The following is an 18,100-nucleotide window of genomic DNA, read 5'->3' as shown; positions in this document are numbered from 1 at the left end:
TTGCCATCACCTACTACCCTCTGTCTTCTTCCATCCAGCCAATTCCTAATCCAGACCTCCAACTCACCCTCAATGCCATATCTCCGTATTTTCTGCAGTGGCCTACCATGGGGAACCTTATCAAACGCCTTACTAAAATCCATATATACCACATCTACCGCTTTCCCCTCATCAACCTCCTTCGTCACCTTTTCAAAGAATTCAATACGGTTTGTGAGGCACGACCTGCCCTTCACAAAACTATGCTGACTATCCTTGATCACATTATTCTTATCCAGATGTGCATAAATCCTATCCCTTACAATTCTCTCTAAGACTTTGCCGACAACAGAAGTGAGGCTCACCGGCCTATAGTTACTAGGGTTATCCCTACTCCCCTTTTTGAACAAGGGAACCACATTTGCTATCCTCCAATCTTCTGGCACTACTCCTGTAGATAAAGAGGACATAAAAATCAAGGCCAATGGCTCTGCAATCTCCTCCCTTGCTTCCCAGAGAATCCTAGGATAAATGCCATCAGGCCCAGGGGACTTATCTATTTTCACCTTTTCCAGGATTTCCAACACCTCTTCTCTACATACCTCAAAGCCATCCATTCTACTTATTTGTGACTCAGTATTCACATCGACGACAATGCCCTGTTCCTGAGTAAATACTGAAGAAAAGTATTCATTCAGTGTCTCCCCAATCTCTTCCGCCTCCACACGCAACTTCCCACTACTATCCTTGACTGGACCTATTTCTACCCTAGTCATTCTTTTATTCCTAACATACCTATAGAAAGCCTTAGGGTTTTCCCTCATCCTACCGACTAAGGACCTTTCATGTCCCCTCCTTGCTGCTCTTAGCTCTAAAGGCTGTAATTGAACCTGGATCCCTGGCCCTTTGAGGCAGCAGTGCTAACCACTGAGCCACTCTGCCGCCCTTGTACATAATTTTTTAAATTCCTGTGAAGTGCTTGGGATATATCATGCTATTTATATAGCATCATTAATGGAGGTTGGTGTTGCTTTTACCCATTCTCAGAATGGAGCATTTGAACATTTCCCATTTGAGTTTTCAGTATGGTTCTGTAAGGTTATTGAAATGTTTGTTCTGTGCAGTAAGATGAGGTTTAGACCTGAATTGGCAAAGATGAGTTATATGCAAGTATCCTATAGTTGCTTAATGATGACAACTAACATGGCGATTAGCCACTTGGGCATTGAGCTTGAGGACAATGCCACGAGTGGAATCTTGATGCAGCACAAGGTGGCAAAAGAGGAGAAAATTATGTAGGGAAGGGAAATTTTGGAAAGCTACATGACCTTGTGATGTATTTTCACAAACTTGTATTTAAATGACAAAAGTTGTGAATGTGAGAAGTTGTTCGTTCATCTGGAAAATGTTGCATAATCTTAATGGAGAAAAGCCTTACACACCAGATGTCTTGCCCAAAATATAACACACTTTTGTGTTAAAACTAATTTGCTCTTCGAATGTTCCTTTTGAGCAAAAATGGGAAATGTTTTTCATTACTTTTAAATGTAAAAAGGAGGGGTTAAAACAGCTGTGATTAATTTTGGGCTATGTTCAGGAATGCTAACAGTACATTAGTAAAACTTGAGTGCCATTAGAACCTGAGCAGACTGATGTAAAAGTTACAGCTGTTTAAATTCAGAAAGAGGAGATGCCTTATCATTTTTGTATTAGAATTTGGGTTGTTTTAACTATTTGTTGCTTTAGTGGCATTGGCTTCCGTTCATTTCTCTACATGTTACTTTGTTACCTTTTTTATTGAAATTAATGTTTTATAGGTGGTCGATCTCACTACTTGGAAAATGATGTCCTTAAGTGGTGTTTTTGGCGGTCAACCTTTGACCTCGCAGCATTTTGTACAATGAAAACCTGCATTCTCATAGTTATTTACCTGACAATGGAGTCAATTGCCCTTAAGCAGATTGATGATCTTAACAATTTTAACCTCAAAAGGAAAAGAGAGCTATTGCACCTGATCAGCTTTTTAATCTCTGGACTCTGGGTTGCATATACCATGGCCAAAGGAATTACAATTCTGATAACACAGAGCTATAAAGAGGTAAATATTTTTTGTTTTAGTGTTAATTTGTTAAATCTTGCCTGATAGAACCTGCGCCCAGCACTTTCAAAGTTCCCTAATTAACTGCTTGATATAAAATGCTATATATTTTAGGCAATTGCGAGTGAGAACATGTGAATTTAGGAATGAAAGAAAATGCAAGAATGAAATATCAGTTTGATTTTTCACCCTTTGCTCCATTTACTGAAGAACTTTTCCCTGGAGTGGGGGAACTAGAGGGCATAAATTTAACCTGAAAGAGGAAAGAGTTAAAAGGGACCTAAGGGACAACGTTTTCACGTAGGTGGTGCGTGTATGGAATGAGTTGCCAGAGTGGTGGAAGCTGGTACAATTGCAACATTTAAAAGGCATCTGGATGGATATATGAATAGGAAGGGTTTAGAAGGATATGGGCCAAGTGCTGGCAAATGGACAAGATTAATTTTGGATATCTGATTGGCATAGACTAATTGGACTAAAGGGTCAGTTTCCATACTGTACATCTCTAAGACTCTATGACTCTTTGATCAGATTTTAAGTGTTAACTATGTTGATATCTCCACTGATTCTGCCAAATCTGCTGAGTTTCTTCTACATTTTCTGTTTTTATTGCACTTGGTTCCATGATGAGGAAGGAATTGACCCAGCTCCTTACGCATGCAATCTCTTAAATCAGCATCCCTTTAAATGATTGTCCTTTCTTTTCCATAAATTTTAAGGTGAAGTAAAGCAAAACAATTTGTCATGCTGGTGATTTGCTTTGACTTAACCCATTATGGATTTAAAATTCACCCATCATGAGTCAAACGTAAGTAAAATAGTTCGCGTCATTCTAACAAAAAGCCCAGAAGTTGTTTTTGTTCCTTTTGATTTAATGGATAATATATACAGGGTCTGTCACTTCCCTGCAGCAAGCAGTGGATTAAAACTCAATACCACTGTAGTTTGAATAACAATTTCACCATTAGTCTGCTTTGACTTACCAACATAATGTTTTCTGGCAAAGGAGTGTTTGACTTGGGCTTCTTTGTGTATTATTTTAAATATTACACACTGTGAAATCTGTTCATTAAGCATTGTAACAAGAGACTGTAATATGGAACAGTCAGATTTGGGTTCTTTGGTTCCTGGCTTCATGCAGTCCCTTGATTAAAGGATCATGTGCTTTGAGAGTCTAATTTTTCTTATTCGAACATTCATCTAGAAAGACAAGTTCCATTGTATACTTTCTTCCTATAAAAATTGGATTATTTGTCAAGGTCAAAACGATAAACTATGTCATCTAGACTCTGTAGTTTGTCATTTCTAGCAGGTAACGTTGTTCTGCTTTAAATTATGTTATCACTGTTTCTGGATGGATTTTAAACACATTTAATAGTCTTGTGATTACGTAAACCTAATTTGTATAACAAACTTTCTTTCCCATTGACAGATGCACCTAACTTTCAAGATTGTTTGTATTTCTACCCTGGTCTTCAGCCTGATTGAGTTCCCCTTTTGTGTTTTTTGCAACAGGTAATTGCTTGTTGATTAATCAAATTGCACTAAGTTAAGAATGAGCAACAATGAAGGAGAAAGTATGTCTGCTTTGAAGTTTTACTACACTAATGACATTGACATGGTTGACAACCCTGTTAAGTACATGCTTTCAATAATTCAATGATATTAAAGTCTATTTTGTTATCTGTTGCAACAGTTACCAGTTCAAATTTTAATCCAATAATTTGAGCATTTTGGTGTGGTTTGAATATACTCTTAAGCAATTGTTTAATGGCAGTAAAAACCGGCAAAGTGATCAAATGAAACTGTTCAACTTTTATTTTTTCTTGGTGTATCCACATGTTGGCAAGTCTGTTATTAATTTTCTATTCTTAATTGTACTTGACAACAATGAAAAACTGAAGAGAGTCAACCTGGTTGCTGTCGCAACATTATAGTTCAGACCAGGTAGATTTCCTTCCCTAAAAAGCACTCATAAACTGGCTGCATTTTTAAAAGCAATTTGGTGGTTTTTGTGGTCACTACCTTTGACACTTTGTCTATTCCAGTCATAATTAAAATAATTTAAGTAGTAATTAACAAGCTGTAATTGTTTGATAAGGTAACAATGTTGATGAGTGCAATGTGGTTGATGGACTTGTGTCAAGTCCACAGCTTATTTTAGTTGTTTTATTTGTGCTGACTAAAAATGGAAAAACAAGAAGACTGTATGAAGAGATTTTAGCATAGAGCATGGAGATTGACCCTTCAGTCCAACTTGTCAATGTCGACCAAGTTTCCCAAACTAAACTAATCCCACTTGCCTGCGTTTGGCCGTATCCCTCAAAACCCTTCCTATTAACTTGGGTACATATAGGTCATGTATTTTAAATGTTTTAACTGTGCCTGCATCTACCACTTATTTTGGCAGTTCATTCCACCCGCTTTGTGAAAAAGTTGCCCCTCAACAGTTTTAAATAATACTGTTTACTTGAGCATGACAATGAGTTGTGAAAAATGTTGCGCTCTCATGGAACAGTGAGAGCAAAAGCAGACGCCATGGAAACAATGGTTTCCAAACTAAATGGGAATAATTGCATTGATAATGATGTTGTGACTGTCTCCTTACCAGGTAATAATGCTTAATTATGGCTAATGAGAGAGAGATGTACCTAGCCTGCAAAGAAAGAGAATTTTTTAAAAATCTGCATGTCTGTCTTGTATAGAGGTACCAGAAAGTCTCCAGTAACAGATGTCTTCCACTCATCATTCTTCACAAATCCCCTGTCGAAGGATGACTAAAACACTTTTAAAGATAGTTAAAGAATATTTTCAACCAGTCAATGAAAGAGAGCACCAGTGTGCAAACAATCTTGTGTCAAAAAACTACAAGGAATTGGAGGAAACTGAGAGAAATGACTCAAGCTCTTGTGGTCTAGACCAGTACTATTGAACTGTATTTCCCCGGTTCCTCTTAGTATTTCTATCCTTAATATTTATCTTATCTTTGTGTGTTGAAGGAGGGAATTTAGGAACAGATATAACTCTACAATTTAAATTCTAAGTTAACAATTGACATTTCCGAATTGATATTGCCATTGATTAAAGACAATTTATTTGTCATTACGTTATTTCCTTATCCAGTACAGAAACCTGATGAATGTTTTCTTTAAGCTCATTAGTCAGATAAATTGAGCATACTTTGACTAAATATTTTCACTTTTGTGACAATTATGGGAATAATGAGGCTTGATTCCAGCACACTTCTCCAGTAAGTTGTGACAGTTCCATAGATGTTTGATACAATACTATACACTTGGGAGAGAAGTTATAGTCATGGAATAGACATCACAATGCACATACAAAATTGGCTGACGGACAGAAAACATTGGTTAATAGATATTTTTCAGCCTGGAGGACGTTTCTCCTCAGGGAATTGCCCAGGGGTTAGTATTGAAGCCCTTCATTTTCCTGGTGTATATTAATGATCTAGATCTTACTGTACAATAGCAATTTTAAAGTTTGCAAACAATACAAAAATTGAGTACATTCGAAATGAAGGACCGTGGTGTGTAGGACTTAAAACAACATTTAACACATTGGTGGAGAAGCAGATTAAGTTCATTGTGGAGAATTCTACTACAAATAATGTGGAGAGACAGTAGAAAATGAAAGGGGCAATTCTAAATGGTGTGCAGCATGTATATGTACGTAAGTGTTTAATGTCAGCAGGGCATATATTGCTGTTAATGTAGTATTTGACACTTGATAACTAAGTCCAAAGAGCAGGGAGGTTATGCTGAACTTGTATTAAATGCCAGTTAATATTTCTTGGGGTATTTATGTACAGTCTAAATACCACAGTGCAGAAATACATCGAAGAGAATGTAGAAGAGATTTACAAGAATGGTTCCAGGGATGCAGTGGGGAAATTGTGACATCCTCTTGTAGAGGAGAAGGCTAAAAAGAGATGAGATGGATATTTTAAAAATCATGAATGGTCTGGACAGAATAGATAGGTTCCCTCTCACAAATGGATCGAGAACCAAAGGGGACTAATTTAGTGTTTTTACAAAACCATCAACTGCTTTTTCACACTTTGTTTTTCAGTGGTTATTGAAGCATACAAGAGGGCGTTGGAGGATTGTTTATGTTGAAACAACTATTCAGGGTTGTGGAGAAAAGATGGGAAATGGGCACTACGTTAAAATCTTCCAAACACCAATGCATATGTGATGGTTCAAATGGCCTCTTGTATCAAACAATTCTGTGATTCTTTGAAGTTAATATTAAAACATTAACTTGTATATAGACAATTTATTTAGATGAACTAGACTAAGTCATTTTCCTTGATTAATTACTAGGTTGTGGATTAAAATTTCAATCTGGGATTTGGATGCAGCCTGGACTGACATACAGTGCAGTGTTAAAGGAATACTATGTTGTTCTTTGCTAAACTTTGAAGGCACTACATTACTTTGAAGAAAATCTTGCAATGTTCTTCTCCTTCAACCTCCTTTCCGCACCAAAAATCACTAACTATTCTGATTTCTCCTTGATATTTGTGAGATATTGCTGTGTATAAAATGTCTGCTGACAGTGAAATTGGAAAAAAAGTAGCTTCTTGTCAGATTAACTCATTGTACATGGAGATTTGCAGACAATTTTAGAGAAATGCTAATGTGTGTAAGTGCAAATTTGCTTTTTTCACTTAATTCTGAAATGGTTCTAATTATGATTTATTTTGATAATCAGTTTTAAGAATCACAGCATCAGGCAGTTATAAAATGATCACTCCATATGCTCATTGTGTCTGTGGGATCAAGAGCTATTTATGACTCCAGTGTTAATAGTTAGGTGTTGTCAGTCCTTATTGCTGGCAAGTTATGCTTTAATACTTCCTGCCTTAGGTTCCTGAGAAGGCTTCAAATCTTTCGTATTGTGCATAGCATTGATGAAGATACTGAGAAAAAGAATAAAGCTGATCTTAAGCGCCTCTTTTCTTTGGCTAAAGATGTGAGTATTATTTATGTTAATGCGTTATTAATGGACAGTTTCATTTCAAGGACTGGAATTTATTTAAGGTTATGTATCTGACATGTATTTCTAATTCTCATATCTGCAGTAGTTGAAAGATAATACAGTTTTATAGCTTGCAACTAGCAGGCTTTAAGGAACTTCCAACTTCAGTATTTAGAGAAAAATTCACTTTGAATTAAGAGCATGATTTGACAGGTATGAATTTTACACCGTAATTTTTACTCTTGCTGTGTTCAGCATGCAGTGCGTCTCATGCATTTGGACTTGGTAAGAGAGACAATTAAAATCCTGATTTCTAAGCGTAATTATTCACTTGACTAGAATAATTGTGCTTAAAATGTCAAGAGAATGAATTTTGAACGATTTGTCTGCTTTGACCAAGGTAGCAATCCCATAGAATATCCATGTAAGCCATGAAAAAATATTTTTCCAGAATTGCTATAGATCTTATCATATGGTGAGCAAGCAGGAGACCCATATCAGGGATTTACCCCATGTGTGTTTACCAGCCTTCAAACTTTCTTCTGTGTATTGAAGTGCCATTCCAAGTGCCAGCTCCTCTGCTTCCACTTGTATTTATTTAATTTACCACAATTGAAATTTCAGCTATAAAAATAAGCAAAATTATCAACATTAATAGAATTCTGACCAAATGTTATGCAAAACTATAACCAACTACAGAAAAACTGGAGTCGGCTGTACAGATCCCTCACCTTTTGGTTTTTTACTAGATTAAAAATTGAATTCAAACAGTTAAAGTTTAAGAAGAATGTTACAGGGAGTAATTTTGGTTAAAAACATACTTTTAAAGTGAACTCGGTGCTAATCAGAAACACCTGTGCAGAAGAGTAGATTTAGCATAGGAGTTTTGGCAAATTGATTATCATGATTTAACCTTGCTTGTCAAAAAACCAAACAGTTGGAAGGTTAGTAATCAGAAGCTACTTTTTTTATGGTGTGCTGTATGTAACCTTTGCCTCCATTTCACTGAAGGGGTAAAATCTTCCATGCACGCTCAAATGTGGTGAGATATGTCCACTGGCATTTCAAAGGCCCTGGTATATCATCATCATCTAATCAGACTGTTCACGAAGCACCTACAGGTCTTCATCTGAAATAAAGTTCCTGGAGTTGAAATGGTCATGGGGGAGGTCCCATCCGTTCAGCTGCTGACCAATCAAAGGTCAAGTCTTGCATTCAGCAGTGCCACATTGGAAGATATGACTTAAAGCTTAAAGTGGAAATGAATTGTGGCGATGGGATATTCTGTGGTTGGGTGTTTTAGGCAGTGGGATTCTGAAGCAGGCTTGGAAGCAGGAACAGAGGGGTGACTTTCAGCAGAAATTCCCTTGCTGCATCCATGCCCTGAATCTCGCAAAAATTAAAACAGAGGGACTGTTTTCAATTCGCAGGTAGCCTGCACTAATTAACCAGTCTAGTGGGCTGGCTATTATATAGTCCCACCTGAGATGGGAGCAGACCCTGACGTGGTCTTTAATGGCTTAAGGTCTTTAATTCGTGGCAAGATAGTAAACTTCATGTATTTTCACCCAGAACGTATTTCTTGTGGAGGCAGGATTCTGGTTCGCCACTATCTCGTGTAATTAAGTTGCTTTCCTGTCTACAGGCCTACTGCCTCCTGGACGGAAAGATTCTGCCCAAGGTGCGGAGTGTGCAAATTAACCTACATGAAAATGTTTCAGGATAGCTTGAAACTATCCTGAACAAAGGGCAGATAGTTTCTTGTCTGCTAGTTCAAGTTTTGGCCAGCAAAATATCATGTGGCCTCCTTAATGGGCACTTTGGAGTTATTTAGTCAAAATTAGCTGCTTAATGATTCCCAAGTCACCATTTTTGGCACAAGCTTCATTTCTTTTACAAGATGGTACTTTGTGCGAAACATAAGTCCCCAATTTTGGCCACTTTTAGTTCTCCCTTAAAATATTGGGGGTAAATTGGATCCTAAATGACTTTATGACTATTATGTTTTGTAGCATTTGGAACTTTCCATTACTAAAGCAATCAAAATTAGCTAATTAGTTTCAATATCTCTTCTCTACCTACAACCCAAGGCTACAGTCAACTATCCTTAATTTAGGAAATGTTAAAATATTGTTTTACAGTATTACAAGTAGAGATTGTTACACATTCTAAATTTTGACATTTGGAATACATTTTTTCTGTTCAAAAGGAAATACTCCTTTGCGTTGGTGGGATGCTGGCACTAGTGGTCTCCTGTCTTTCGCAGATAGTGGCTCCATTTTTCTTTGGCAAGGTCATTGACACTGTTATGGAATCAATGGGTATGTGAATCCTTTTCCTACTTAGTTAAGCACTGTTTTCATAGAAATACAACATTGGAATCTGCAATTAAGATGATTTGTTTAAAAGTAACATTGAGGACTAACTTCTGATAAAGATGCTGTTGATTTTGAAAATTGGAACAAAAATGTTACTGTGTTCCAGTATTTCTAGTTGAAAATCTCAACACCCACTAATATCATTTATTGTAGCCGTTGCTCCCGATGCAGTCTCCTCTACATTGGGGAGACTGGACGCCTCCTAGCAGAGCGCTTTAGGGAATATCTCCGGGACACCAATCAACCACACCGCCCTGTGGCCCAACGTTTCAACTCCCCCTCCCACTCTGCCGAGGACATGGAGGTCCTGGGCCTCCCTCACCACCAGACACCTGGAGGAAGAACGCCTCATCTTCCGCCTCGGAACACTTCAACCCCAGGGCATCAATGTGGACTTCAACAGTTTCCTCATTTCCCCTTCCCCCACCTCACCCTAGTTCTAAACTTCCAGCTCAGCACTGTCCCCATGACTTGTCCGGACTTGTCCTACCTGCCTATCTCCTTGTCCACCTATCCACTCCACCCTTTCCTCCCTGTAATCCAGAACCAGGTTGTAATCCAACAGGTTTATTTGGAAGTACTAGCTTTTGGAGTGCTGCTCCTTCATCAGGTAGCTGTGGAGCAGGATCATAAGACAGATTTATAGTAAAAGATTACAGTGCATGAAACTTCGAAATAAACCTGTTGAACAACAACGTGGCGTTGAGATTTTTTTTAACCTTGTCCATGCCAGTCCAACGCCGGCACCTCTGCACCAGTATTTCTAGAATAAAGTGCAGCATACAAATCTATCCACCAGAGGGTGCATTGATGCTGTTTTCAACATGCATTAAACAACCAAACCATCTCGGAAATAACAAGGTTTATGCTAGGTTGTAGTTTGTCAAACTGAGCCTTTGATCAAGGAACTGAAGCTACTACTGTGTGTGCTGGTAATTGTATTACCCATTCACATTGATGATACATTGGTATTCATAATATGTTTATAAAGATCTGAGGAATGAAACATGCCTGTGCTTCTTCTAAACCAAGTGGCTTGAGTACCCAATGATTTTTCCTGCCTTGAAGTTTCTAAGAGTTTTTATATTTCGAGCTGTCTGTAACTGAGAAGATTTCTACTAATTTTTAGTAGGCTTTCTTTAATTGAGCCATGACTTAATTTAAAAATAATTACCTGACTACTTTTTCTGTGACCAATTTCAACATCACTTAACATTTCTATTTCTTAAAATTGAGGGTGTTATTTGAGTGGTTTCCTGTCAAAAGAAGTTTCTCTGTGCTGCTGCAAATGTTTCCAATATAATGCAATTGTTTTTGCTGATTACCTGTAACAAGGTTTATTAAAATTTGACCTATTTTTAAATTCTTGTTATCTCAGTTAGCAAGAGAGTGCAATTGGTGATATCACAGTTGAAGCCAAGCTAGTGAACTAATTGTGAAGGACCTAAGCTAAGACTGTAACTAAAATAATTTGGATTACTTGGAAGTGACTGCCAATTCACCCCGCTCTCGCCTGACACATATATGTATTTAAGTGTATTCAAGTGAATTTAGTAAATTTGGTTTATATTTTAGTTGGACAGCAATCAATGCCATTAGAATTGATGTGTGATTGTGATTAAGTGAAAGACTGATTTGAACTAAAGGCTTAGGAGTTTGTGGTGCTTTATGAAGATTGCAGTGGCCCACTTTCATTGTTTTAATCCCTTCTGTTCAAAGCTTTTGCTCTTGCCCACTTCATCTTATTGATCAATTTTGTTGAATGTTCCTGTTCACTTTAAAGCATTACCTTTAGCAAAACATAACCTCTAGAACTCTACAATTCCTGTCTTTGCCATATATGTCTTGATTCATATTCACTTAGTCCTTGTGCCTAGCAATTTGGCTTCTTACTTCCAAATTTCTTTAAAGTCATGTTGAGGTTTTCTTGGATAACCCCCACATGCCTTGACTGCTTGATCATCTTATTACTTGAGGCCTGCCTAAGTGATTCTTTTATAATTACTCTTCTATTCTGCCTTTAAAATAAAATATCTCAAAATGTCTTCAAGTGCTTACCTGCACTAGGCCTGCTCATTTTCTGCTCAGTATTTACCTCTTCCCCATGTAAATGTGTTTCTGTTGCAGTTGAAATCTGTATAATGAGTAACAGTACCTGACTCTTATGATCTGTCTGTTCTGAGATGCTGCATAGAAGAGGATCTGTTTATCAGCGTATTATTTTAATTCAGATTTTTGTCTCCCCTTTCTTGCTTACTGTACCTATTTCTTGCTTTTCTGACATTAGTATCGTCTAAGCTATGACAAATTTCTGCTTTCACTTTTAGTAAATAACATTTTAATGCGTGCTAATCATTCTTCCCGCCACTAGTGACCCATGTATCTGAAAATGTCTATGACTTTGATCCATTCCTACAACCAAACTATAAGATAAAACCTTGGCCAAGGTTAGCTTGAGGAAATGTTATGGCTGATTCGCTAATATGTTGAAAGCCATCCCAAAGGCAAAGTACAGGGTAAGAATTGTACTTCCTAGCATGCCTGTTTTGTCTTCTATTTTGCTCTTCATCTCCACAATTCTCCAAGTTGCTCTTTCAAGGCATTTAGTGTTGATGCATATTTCTGAAACTAGTCAGGCTAGTCTTTACAATAAAGCACAGTCCTGGAACTTCTAAAATTGAACCTATGACTTGACATTTCCAGGCACTCGACCTAATTATGACAAGTGAACTCTGAACTGTTAGCCCAGCTTTATTCCTTGATTTTGAAGCGAAGCACGTCATAATGATAGCTGCACTTCTTGACTTAAAATGCCATAGACCAACTTTCCCCTTAATAACCTTCATTACTGGAAGGAATAGGACCAATAGTGCCTGGTATAGGTGCAGCATCATTGGATGCTCAAGTTCTTGAGGTGAGGAGATTATTAAGGCTTCTTAGTTATTGCTATGATATACTTTATCTACACTTACCAATAATGCTCTGCACATTCGTAATACAGCAAAGGAGGTCTAGAGGGATGGATATGGGGAGCAAGGAAATGATAGAAGTTAGACAGATATTTTGCACCAGTCATTATGGTGGAAGATATTTCAAACATCCCATTGATACTAAAGATGCGGAGGTAGAATTAAATACTATCACTAGAGAGAATAGGGCTAATGACAGATAAGTCACCTGGCCCTAATGGCTTGCCTCCCAGGGCCCCAAAAGAAGTAGCTATAGAGATAATGGGGGCATTGGTTGCAATTTTCCAAAAATTCTTCCGTTCTGGAGAAGTATCAGAGGATTGGAAAACTGCCAATTAAAAAAGGAAGGGAGGCAAAACAAAGGATTTAGCAATAGGTAATTAGCCTATTATCAATTGATGGAAAGTATTGGAATCAGTTATTAAGGAAGTAATAGCTGAACATTTGGAAAATCACAATCAAGCAGTGCCAGCATGGTTTTTTTTTTAAATTAGATTCCCTACAGTATGGAAACAGGCCCTTCTGCCCAACAAGTCTTCACTGGCTGTCCGAAGACTAATCCGCCCACCCATTCCCCTACCCTATATTTACACCTGACTAATGCACCTAACACTATGGGCAATTTAGCATGGCCAATTCACCTGACCTGCACATCTTTGTATTGTGGGAGGAAACCTACGCAGGCACTGAGAACGTGCAAACTCCACATAGACAGTCGCCTGAGGCTAGAATTGAACGCAGGTGCCTGGTACTGTGAGGCAACAGTGCTAACCACTGAGCCACCGTGCCGCTTCATGAAGGGAAATTGGCAGCTCAGTTTATTAGACGTTTCCAAGGTAGTCTCAACCAGAGTAGATAGAAGGGAGCTAGTAATGTCTCATCGCCTTCGCAGCCTGAGATGCATCCTGGATGTCTTGTGGACTGACTGAGACACCAACAGTGAAGTCTTGGCCTGCGCACAGATACCTCCAACAAGGTTGTCTCTGCTGGCTGGGCTACATACACCGCATGACAGGTGGTAGGACCCCTAAAGATCTGCTGTACAGGAACTGGCCTCTGGCAAGAGAGCACAAGGGCGGCCTCATCTTCATTTCAAAGATGCCTGAAAGAGAGGCATGAAGTCACTGAACATGTCGAGAGGTGGGAGGACATTGCCAGTGATCGCTCTTGTTGGAGGCTGGAATTACGCAGAGATCTAAAAGGAGGAGAATTGAAACTGAAGCTTGCTGCTGAAGAAAAGCGCACCCGCCGAAACAAACAGTACCAAGACAACCCCGGAGAACAGCGCCTTCAAGTGCAGTCGCTGCAGCTGAGCCTGTCGCTCCAGTGTGGACCCCTACAGCCACAACAGACGCTGCTCTACCAACAAAGACTGAAGCAAGACTTCCCATGCGCAGAAACTTGGTCGCGCAAGACAAATGGATGCAACCACCAGTATTGTATTTGAACTTCCAGAAAGCATTCAACATGGTGGTACCTTGCAAAAGATTAAGTCATTAAATAAGAGCCCATAGTAGTACATAGGCATGGAGAGAGAATTGCTAATGGGCAGGAAACAGTAAGTGGGGATAAAGGGTTATTTTTCAGGTTGGTAACCTGTAACCAGTGGGTTTCCACAGTGACCAGTGCTGGGGCTGCAACTGTTTGCAATAATTATTAATGATTTGAAGGAAGGAAGCAAGTGTATTGTAACAAAATTTTCAGATGACAAAAATAGAAAGAAATGCAGGTTGCAAGAGGTATTTAAGCAGTTTTTCAGAAGTACTAATAAGTTAAGTGGCAAAGATTAACAGATGAAGTACAATATGAAAAAATGAGGTTAATTTTGGAAAAGAGAACAAAATACTATTTAAAGGGAGAAAAAATGAATAATTCTGCAACTCAAAGGGACTTGTTCACAAAACAGAATGCTAGCACACGTGTAATAGGTAATCAGGAAGGCGAAGGAATGTTGGCCTTTTCTTTTCCCCAAGGGGTTTGATGATTTAGAGTAAGGAAGTCTTATTTGCAATTTGTTCAAGTTGGTGAGACCACATCTGGAGTACTGTGAGCAGTTTTGGCCCACAATTGAGAAGAGAGATAATTTCATTTGAGGTTCAGAGAACGTCCACTAAGCTGATTCCTGGTATAGAAGAACTTTTTTCTTTATTCGTTGAGAGGATGAGGGCTTTACTGGCTAGGCAGCATTATTGCCCATTCCTAATTGCCCAGAGGGCAGTTAAAGTCAACCCAGCTGTGGGTCTGGATTTCCATGTAGGCCAGATCAGGTAAGGATGGCAGTTTCCTTCCTTAAAGGACATTAGTGAACCAGATAGGTTTTTCTGACAATCAACAATGGATTCATGGTCATCATTAGATTCTTAATTCCATATATTTATTAAATTCAAATTCCACCAACGTTTTGGGGTGGGATTCGGGCCCAGGTTTCCAGAATGTTATCTGACCTCTGGATTAACTGTCGAGCAACAATGCCACTAGGCCATTGCCTTCTGCTTTATGAACAAAGGTTAAATAGGTTGGAACTTCACTCACTAGAGTATAAAAGAATGCAACATATAGGATTCTTAAGGGACTTGACTGTGTAAATGTTGAGGATGTTTCCTCTCGTGGGACTAGGATCAAAGGGCATAGTCTCAGGATAAAGGGTGCAAATTTAAGACTGAGATGAGGAATTTCTTAAAGTTGAGTGCTTTTGCAACATCTTTCTACAGAGAGCTGTAGGGGCAGAGTCCTTGTATATATTTTGAGGCTGAGATAAATTCTTGATCAATAGAGGAATTGAGGATTATGAAGGAAGTAAAAAAGTGTGGTGCTGGAAAAGCACAGAAGGTCAGGCAGCATCCGAGGAAAAGGAGAGTTGGCATTTTGAGCATAAGCCCTTCATAGGTGAGTAGAAAGAAAGATGGACAGGTCAAGAGGGTGGTGCCGAGTTTAAGGGTTGGATCTTGGATGAGGTAGGGGAAGGGGAGATTTGGAAACTAGTGATGTTGATGCTGTATAGTTGAAGGGTCCCAAGGCGGAAGATGAGGTTTTCTTCCTCCAGACGCTGAGTGGTTTGGATTTGGCAGTGGAGGAGGCCCAAGACGTGCATGTCCTTGAAGTGGGAGGGGGAGTTGAAGTGGTCAGCCACAGGCCGGTGGGGTTGTTTGGTGCATGTGTTCCAGAGATGTTCCTTGAAATGTTCTACAAGTTGGCATCCTGCCTGTCCAATGTAGAGGAGACCACGTCGAGAGCAATGGATGCAGTAGATGAGGTGTTTCGGTATGCAGAAAATCTCTGCCAGATGTGAGAAAATCCTTTGGAGCCTTTGGAGGTGAGGCAGGAGGTGTGGGTGCAGGTTTTGCACTTCTTGCAGCTACAAGGGAAAGTGCTGTGTACGGAGGGTGGGTAGGTGGGAGGTGTGGAGCTAACGAGGGAGTCACTGAGGAATGGTCTCTGCGGAGCATAGATAGGGGTGGAGAGGGCAATACATCTCTGGTTGTGGGGTCTGCTATATAGGTGTTGGAAATGGCTGAGGGTATAGCATGTATCCAGAGACTAGTGGGGTGGAACATGAGGACCGGGGGGTTCTATCCTTGTTGCAATTGGAGGGGTGGAGCTAGTGGGCGGAAGTGCAGGAGTGGAGGAGGTGCGGTGGAGGGCATTGCTGATCACATGGGAGGGGAAATGGTGCCCCTTGAAGTGGAGATGGGGGCTGAGAGTGTAGTCCAGGTAGCTGTGCGAGTCAGTGGCTTTGAAGTAGATGTCTGTGTTGAATCGGTCTCTATAGATGGAGATGGAGAGATCCAGGAAGGGGAGGGTGGTATCCAAGATGGTCCAGGTGAACTTGAAGTTAGGGTGGAAGGTATTAGTGAAGTTGATGAACTGTTCAACCTTCATGTGGCGCATGACGTGGTGCCAATAAAGTCATCGCTGTAGTGGAGAAAAAGGTGGGGGATACTGCTAGGTAACTGCAGAAGATGGACTGCTCCACATAGCCTACAAAGAGGCAGGCATAGCTGGTGCCCATGTGGTGCCAAGGCTATCCCTTTCGTCTGAAGAAAGTAGGAGGAATCGAGGGAGAAATTGTTGATGGTGAGGAACAGTTCTGCCAATCAAATTAGAGTGTCGATGGAATCTCTTTTTAAAGTTAAAATGGGGTAATGAAGTGTGTCATGGTGGTAGTTCTGCTTAGTGACAAGTCAAGTAGCTTGATTGCTTTGGGGAGATGGAAACCTAGGATGAGACGATGGAAGTGATGCATGAAATGTTCACACCTGAAATCAAGGCACGAGTAAATGACTGTACTTATGGTCTCCAAGTTTGAGCCCAAATGAAACAGAATGATCTCTGAAGCAGTCAAAAGCTGCAGCTGATGTGGTCTGCAAAGAAAAGAGGATTTTCCTTTCAATGACCACTGAATAATATGACTCTGTGAAACAGGAAGATGTAAAGCCATGTGAGGTTGGAAGCTCATCTCGTGATCAAATGTGATGCTATGGTAGTGAACAAAGTAGTTTTATCTCAGTCTTTTACTAGGGAATGGAGTTTGGAATGGGAGCAAGCGCAGTGGCGTCAGACTTCGCGTTATTAAATTGGAGGTGATTTAGTTGTAGAACAGAATTGGGAAACACGTAAAAGCGAATACGGTTCCTTTGGAGTATGTTGCTCAGCAGCAGCACCTTAATGAAAAGTTAGTGAGGTGACAGACCTTAGGGAACACAGGTAATGATGCGAGGTCAGGAGGAGAAGACCTTGCAGTGATCTGAAACACCGATTAGCTAAATTAGAATAGTGACTATCATCCTGCCCAGCAGGTTGACAGTGGAGAGGCATGAGGAGGGCTTAGGCAGTGTACATCAGGGCCCAATAATTAGGGCCTGGGATTCACTTTACTTGAGTTGGGGCCAGGGTGGAGTAAGGGGTGTGCCCACGCGAGGATGAACACAGGGCTCATAATTTCTTTCCCTGTTCCTGGGAATTGAGGGAGGATGTTGTAGTCAACCATGTCAAAGGCTGTAGACAGGTTCAGGAAGTTGACAAAGTTTTGTGATTTTGACGTAAAACTGTTTTGGTACAGTATCAGAAACAGAAATTTGCAAATCGGTAGTTCTGATACTGTGCCCCATGTTATGCAGCATTGAGCACAGCAGCCTTCAAATCACCATGCTTAATGCCAAGGACAATTTGCTTGTTTCAATCTTTTTGAAGAAGATACTAAATGAATATTTTGCATCAGTATTTACTGTGGAAAAAGATATGGAAGATATAGACTGTAGGAAAATAGATGGTGACATCTTGCAAAATATCCAGATTACAGAGGAGGAAGTGCTGGATGTCTTGAAACGGTTAAAGGTGGATAAATCCCCAGGACCTGATCGGGTGTACCCGAGAACTCTGTGGGAAGCTACAGAAGTGATTGCTGGGCCTCTTGCTGAGATATTTGTATCATCGATAGTCACAGGTGAGGTGCCGGAAGACTGGAGGTTGGCAAACGTGGTGCCACTGTTTAAGAAGGGTGGTAAAGACAAGCCAGGGAACTATGTACCAGTGAGCCTGACCTCCGTGGTGGGCAAGTTGTTGGAGGGAATCCTGAGGGACAGGGTGTACATGTATTTGAAAAGGCAAGGAATGATTAGGGATAGTCAACATGGCTTTGTGCATGGGAAATCATGTCTCACAAACTTGATTGAGTT

At 39.8% G+C, this 18,100-nt stretch overlaps 1 protein-coding gene across 3 annotated transcripts in view; it reads left to right on the top strand.

The window, feature by feature from the left end:
• Positions 1-18,100, top strand: part of LOC122562633 (ABC transporter B family member 1-like) — a 174,603-nt gene that overhangs the window by 3,439 nt on the left and 153,064 nt on the right. For all 3 annotated transcript variants that reach the window (XM_043715648.1, XM_043715646.1, XM_043715645.1), the window contains exons 2-5: positions 1,797-2,077; positions 3,510-3,592; positions 6,967-7,072; positions 9,288-9,399. In XM_043715648.1, coding sequence (XP_043571583.1) covers positions 1,797-2,077; positions 3,510-3,592; positions 6,967-7,072; positions 9,288-9,399 — 582 coding nt within the window. The remainder of the gene's footprint in view (positions 1-1,796; positions 2,078-3,509; positions 3,593-6,966; positions 7,073-9,287; positions 9,400-18,100) is intronic.

Source organism: Chiloscyllium plagiosum, chromosome 25 (genome assembly GCF_004010195.1).
Source record: "Chiloscyllium plagiosum isolate BGI_BamShark_2017 chromosome 25, ASM401019v2, whole genome shotgun sequence".
Lineage (NCBI taxonomy): Eukaryota > Metazoa > Chordata > Chondrichthyes > Orectolobiformes > Hemiscylliidae > Chiloscyllium > Chiloscyllium plagiosum.
The sequence above is the reverse complement of the archived record's forward strand: the minus strand, read 5'-3'. Positions and strand labels throughout refer to the sequence as shown.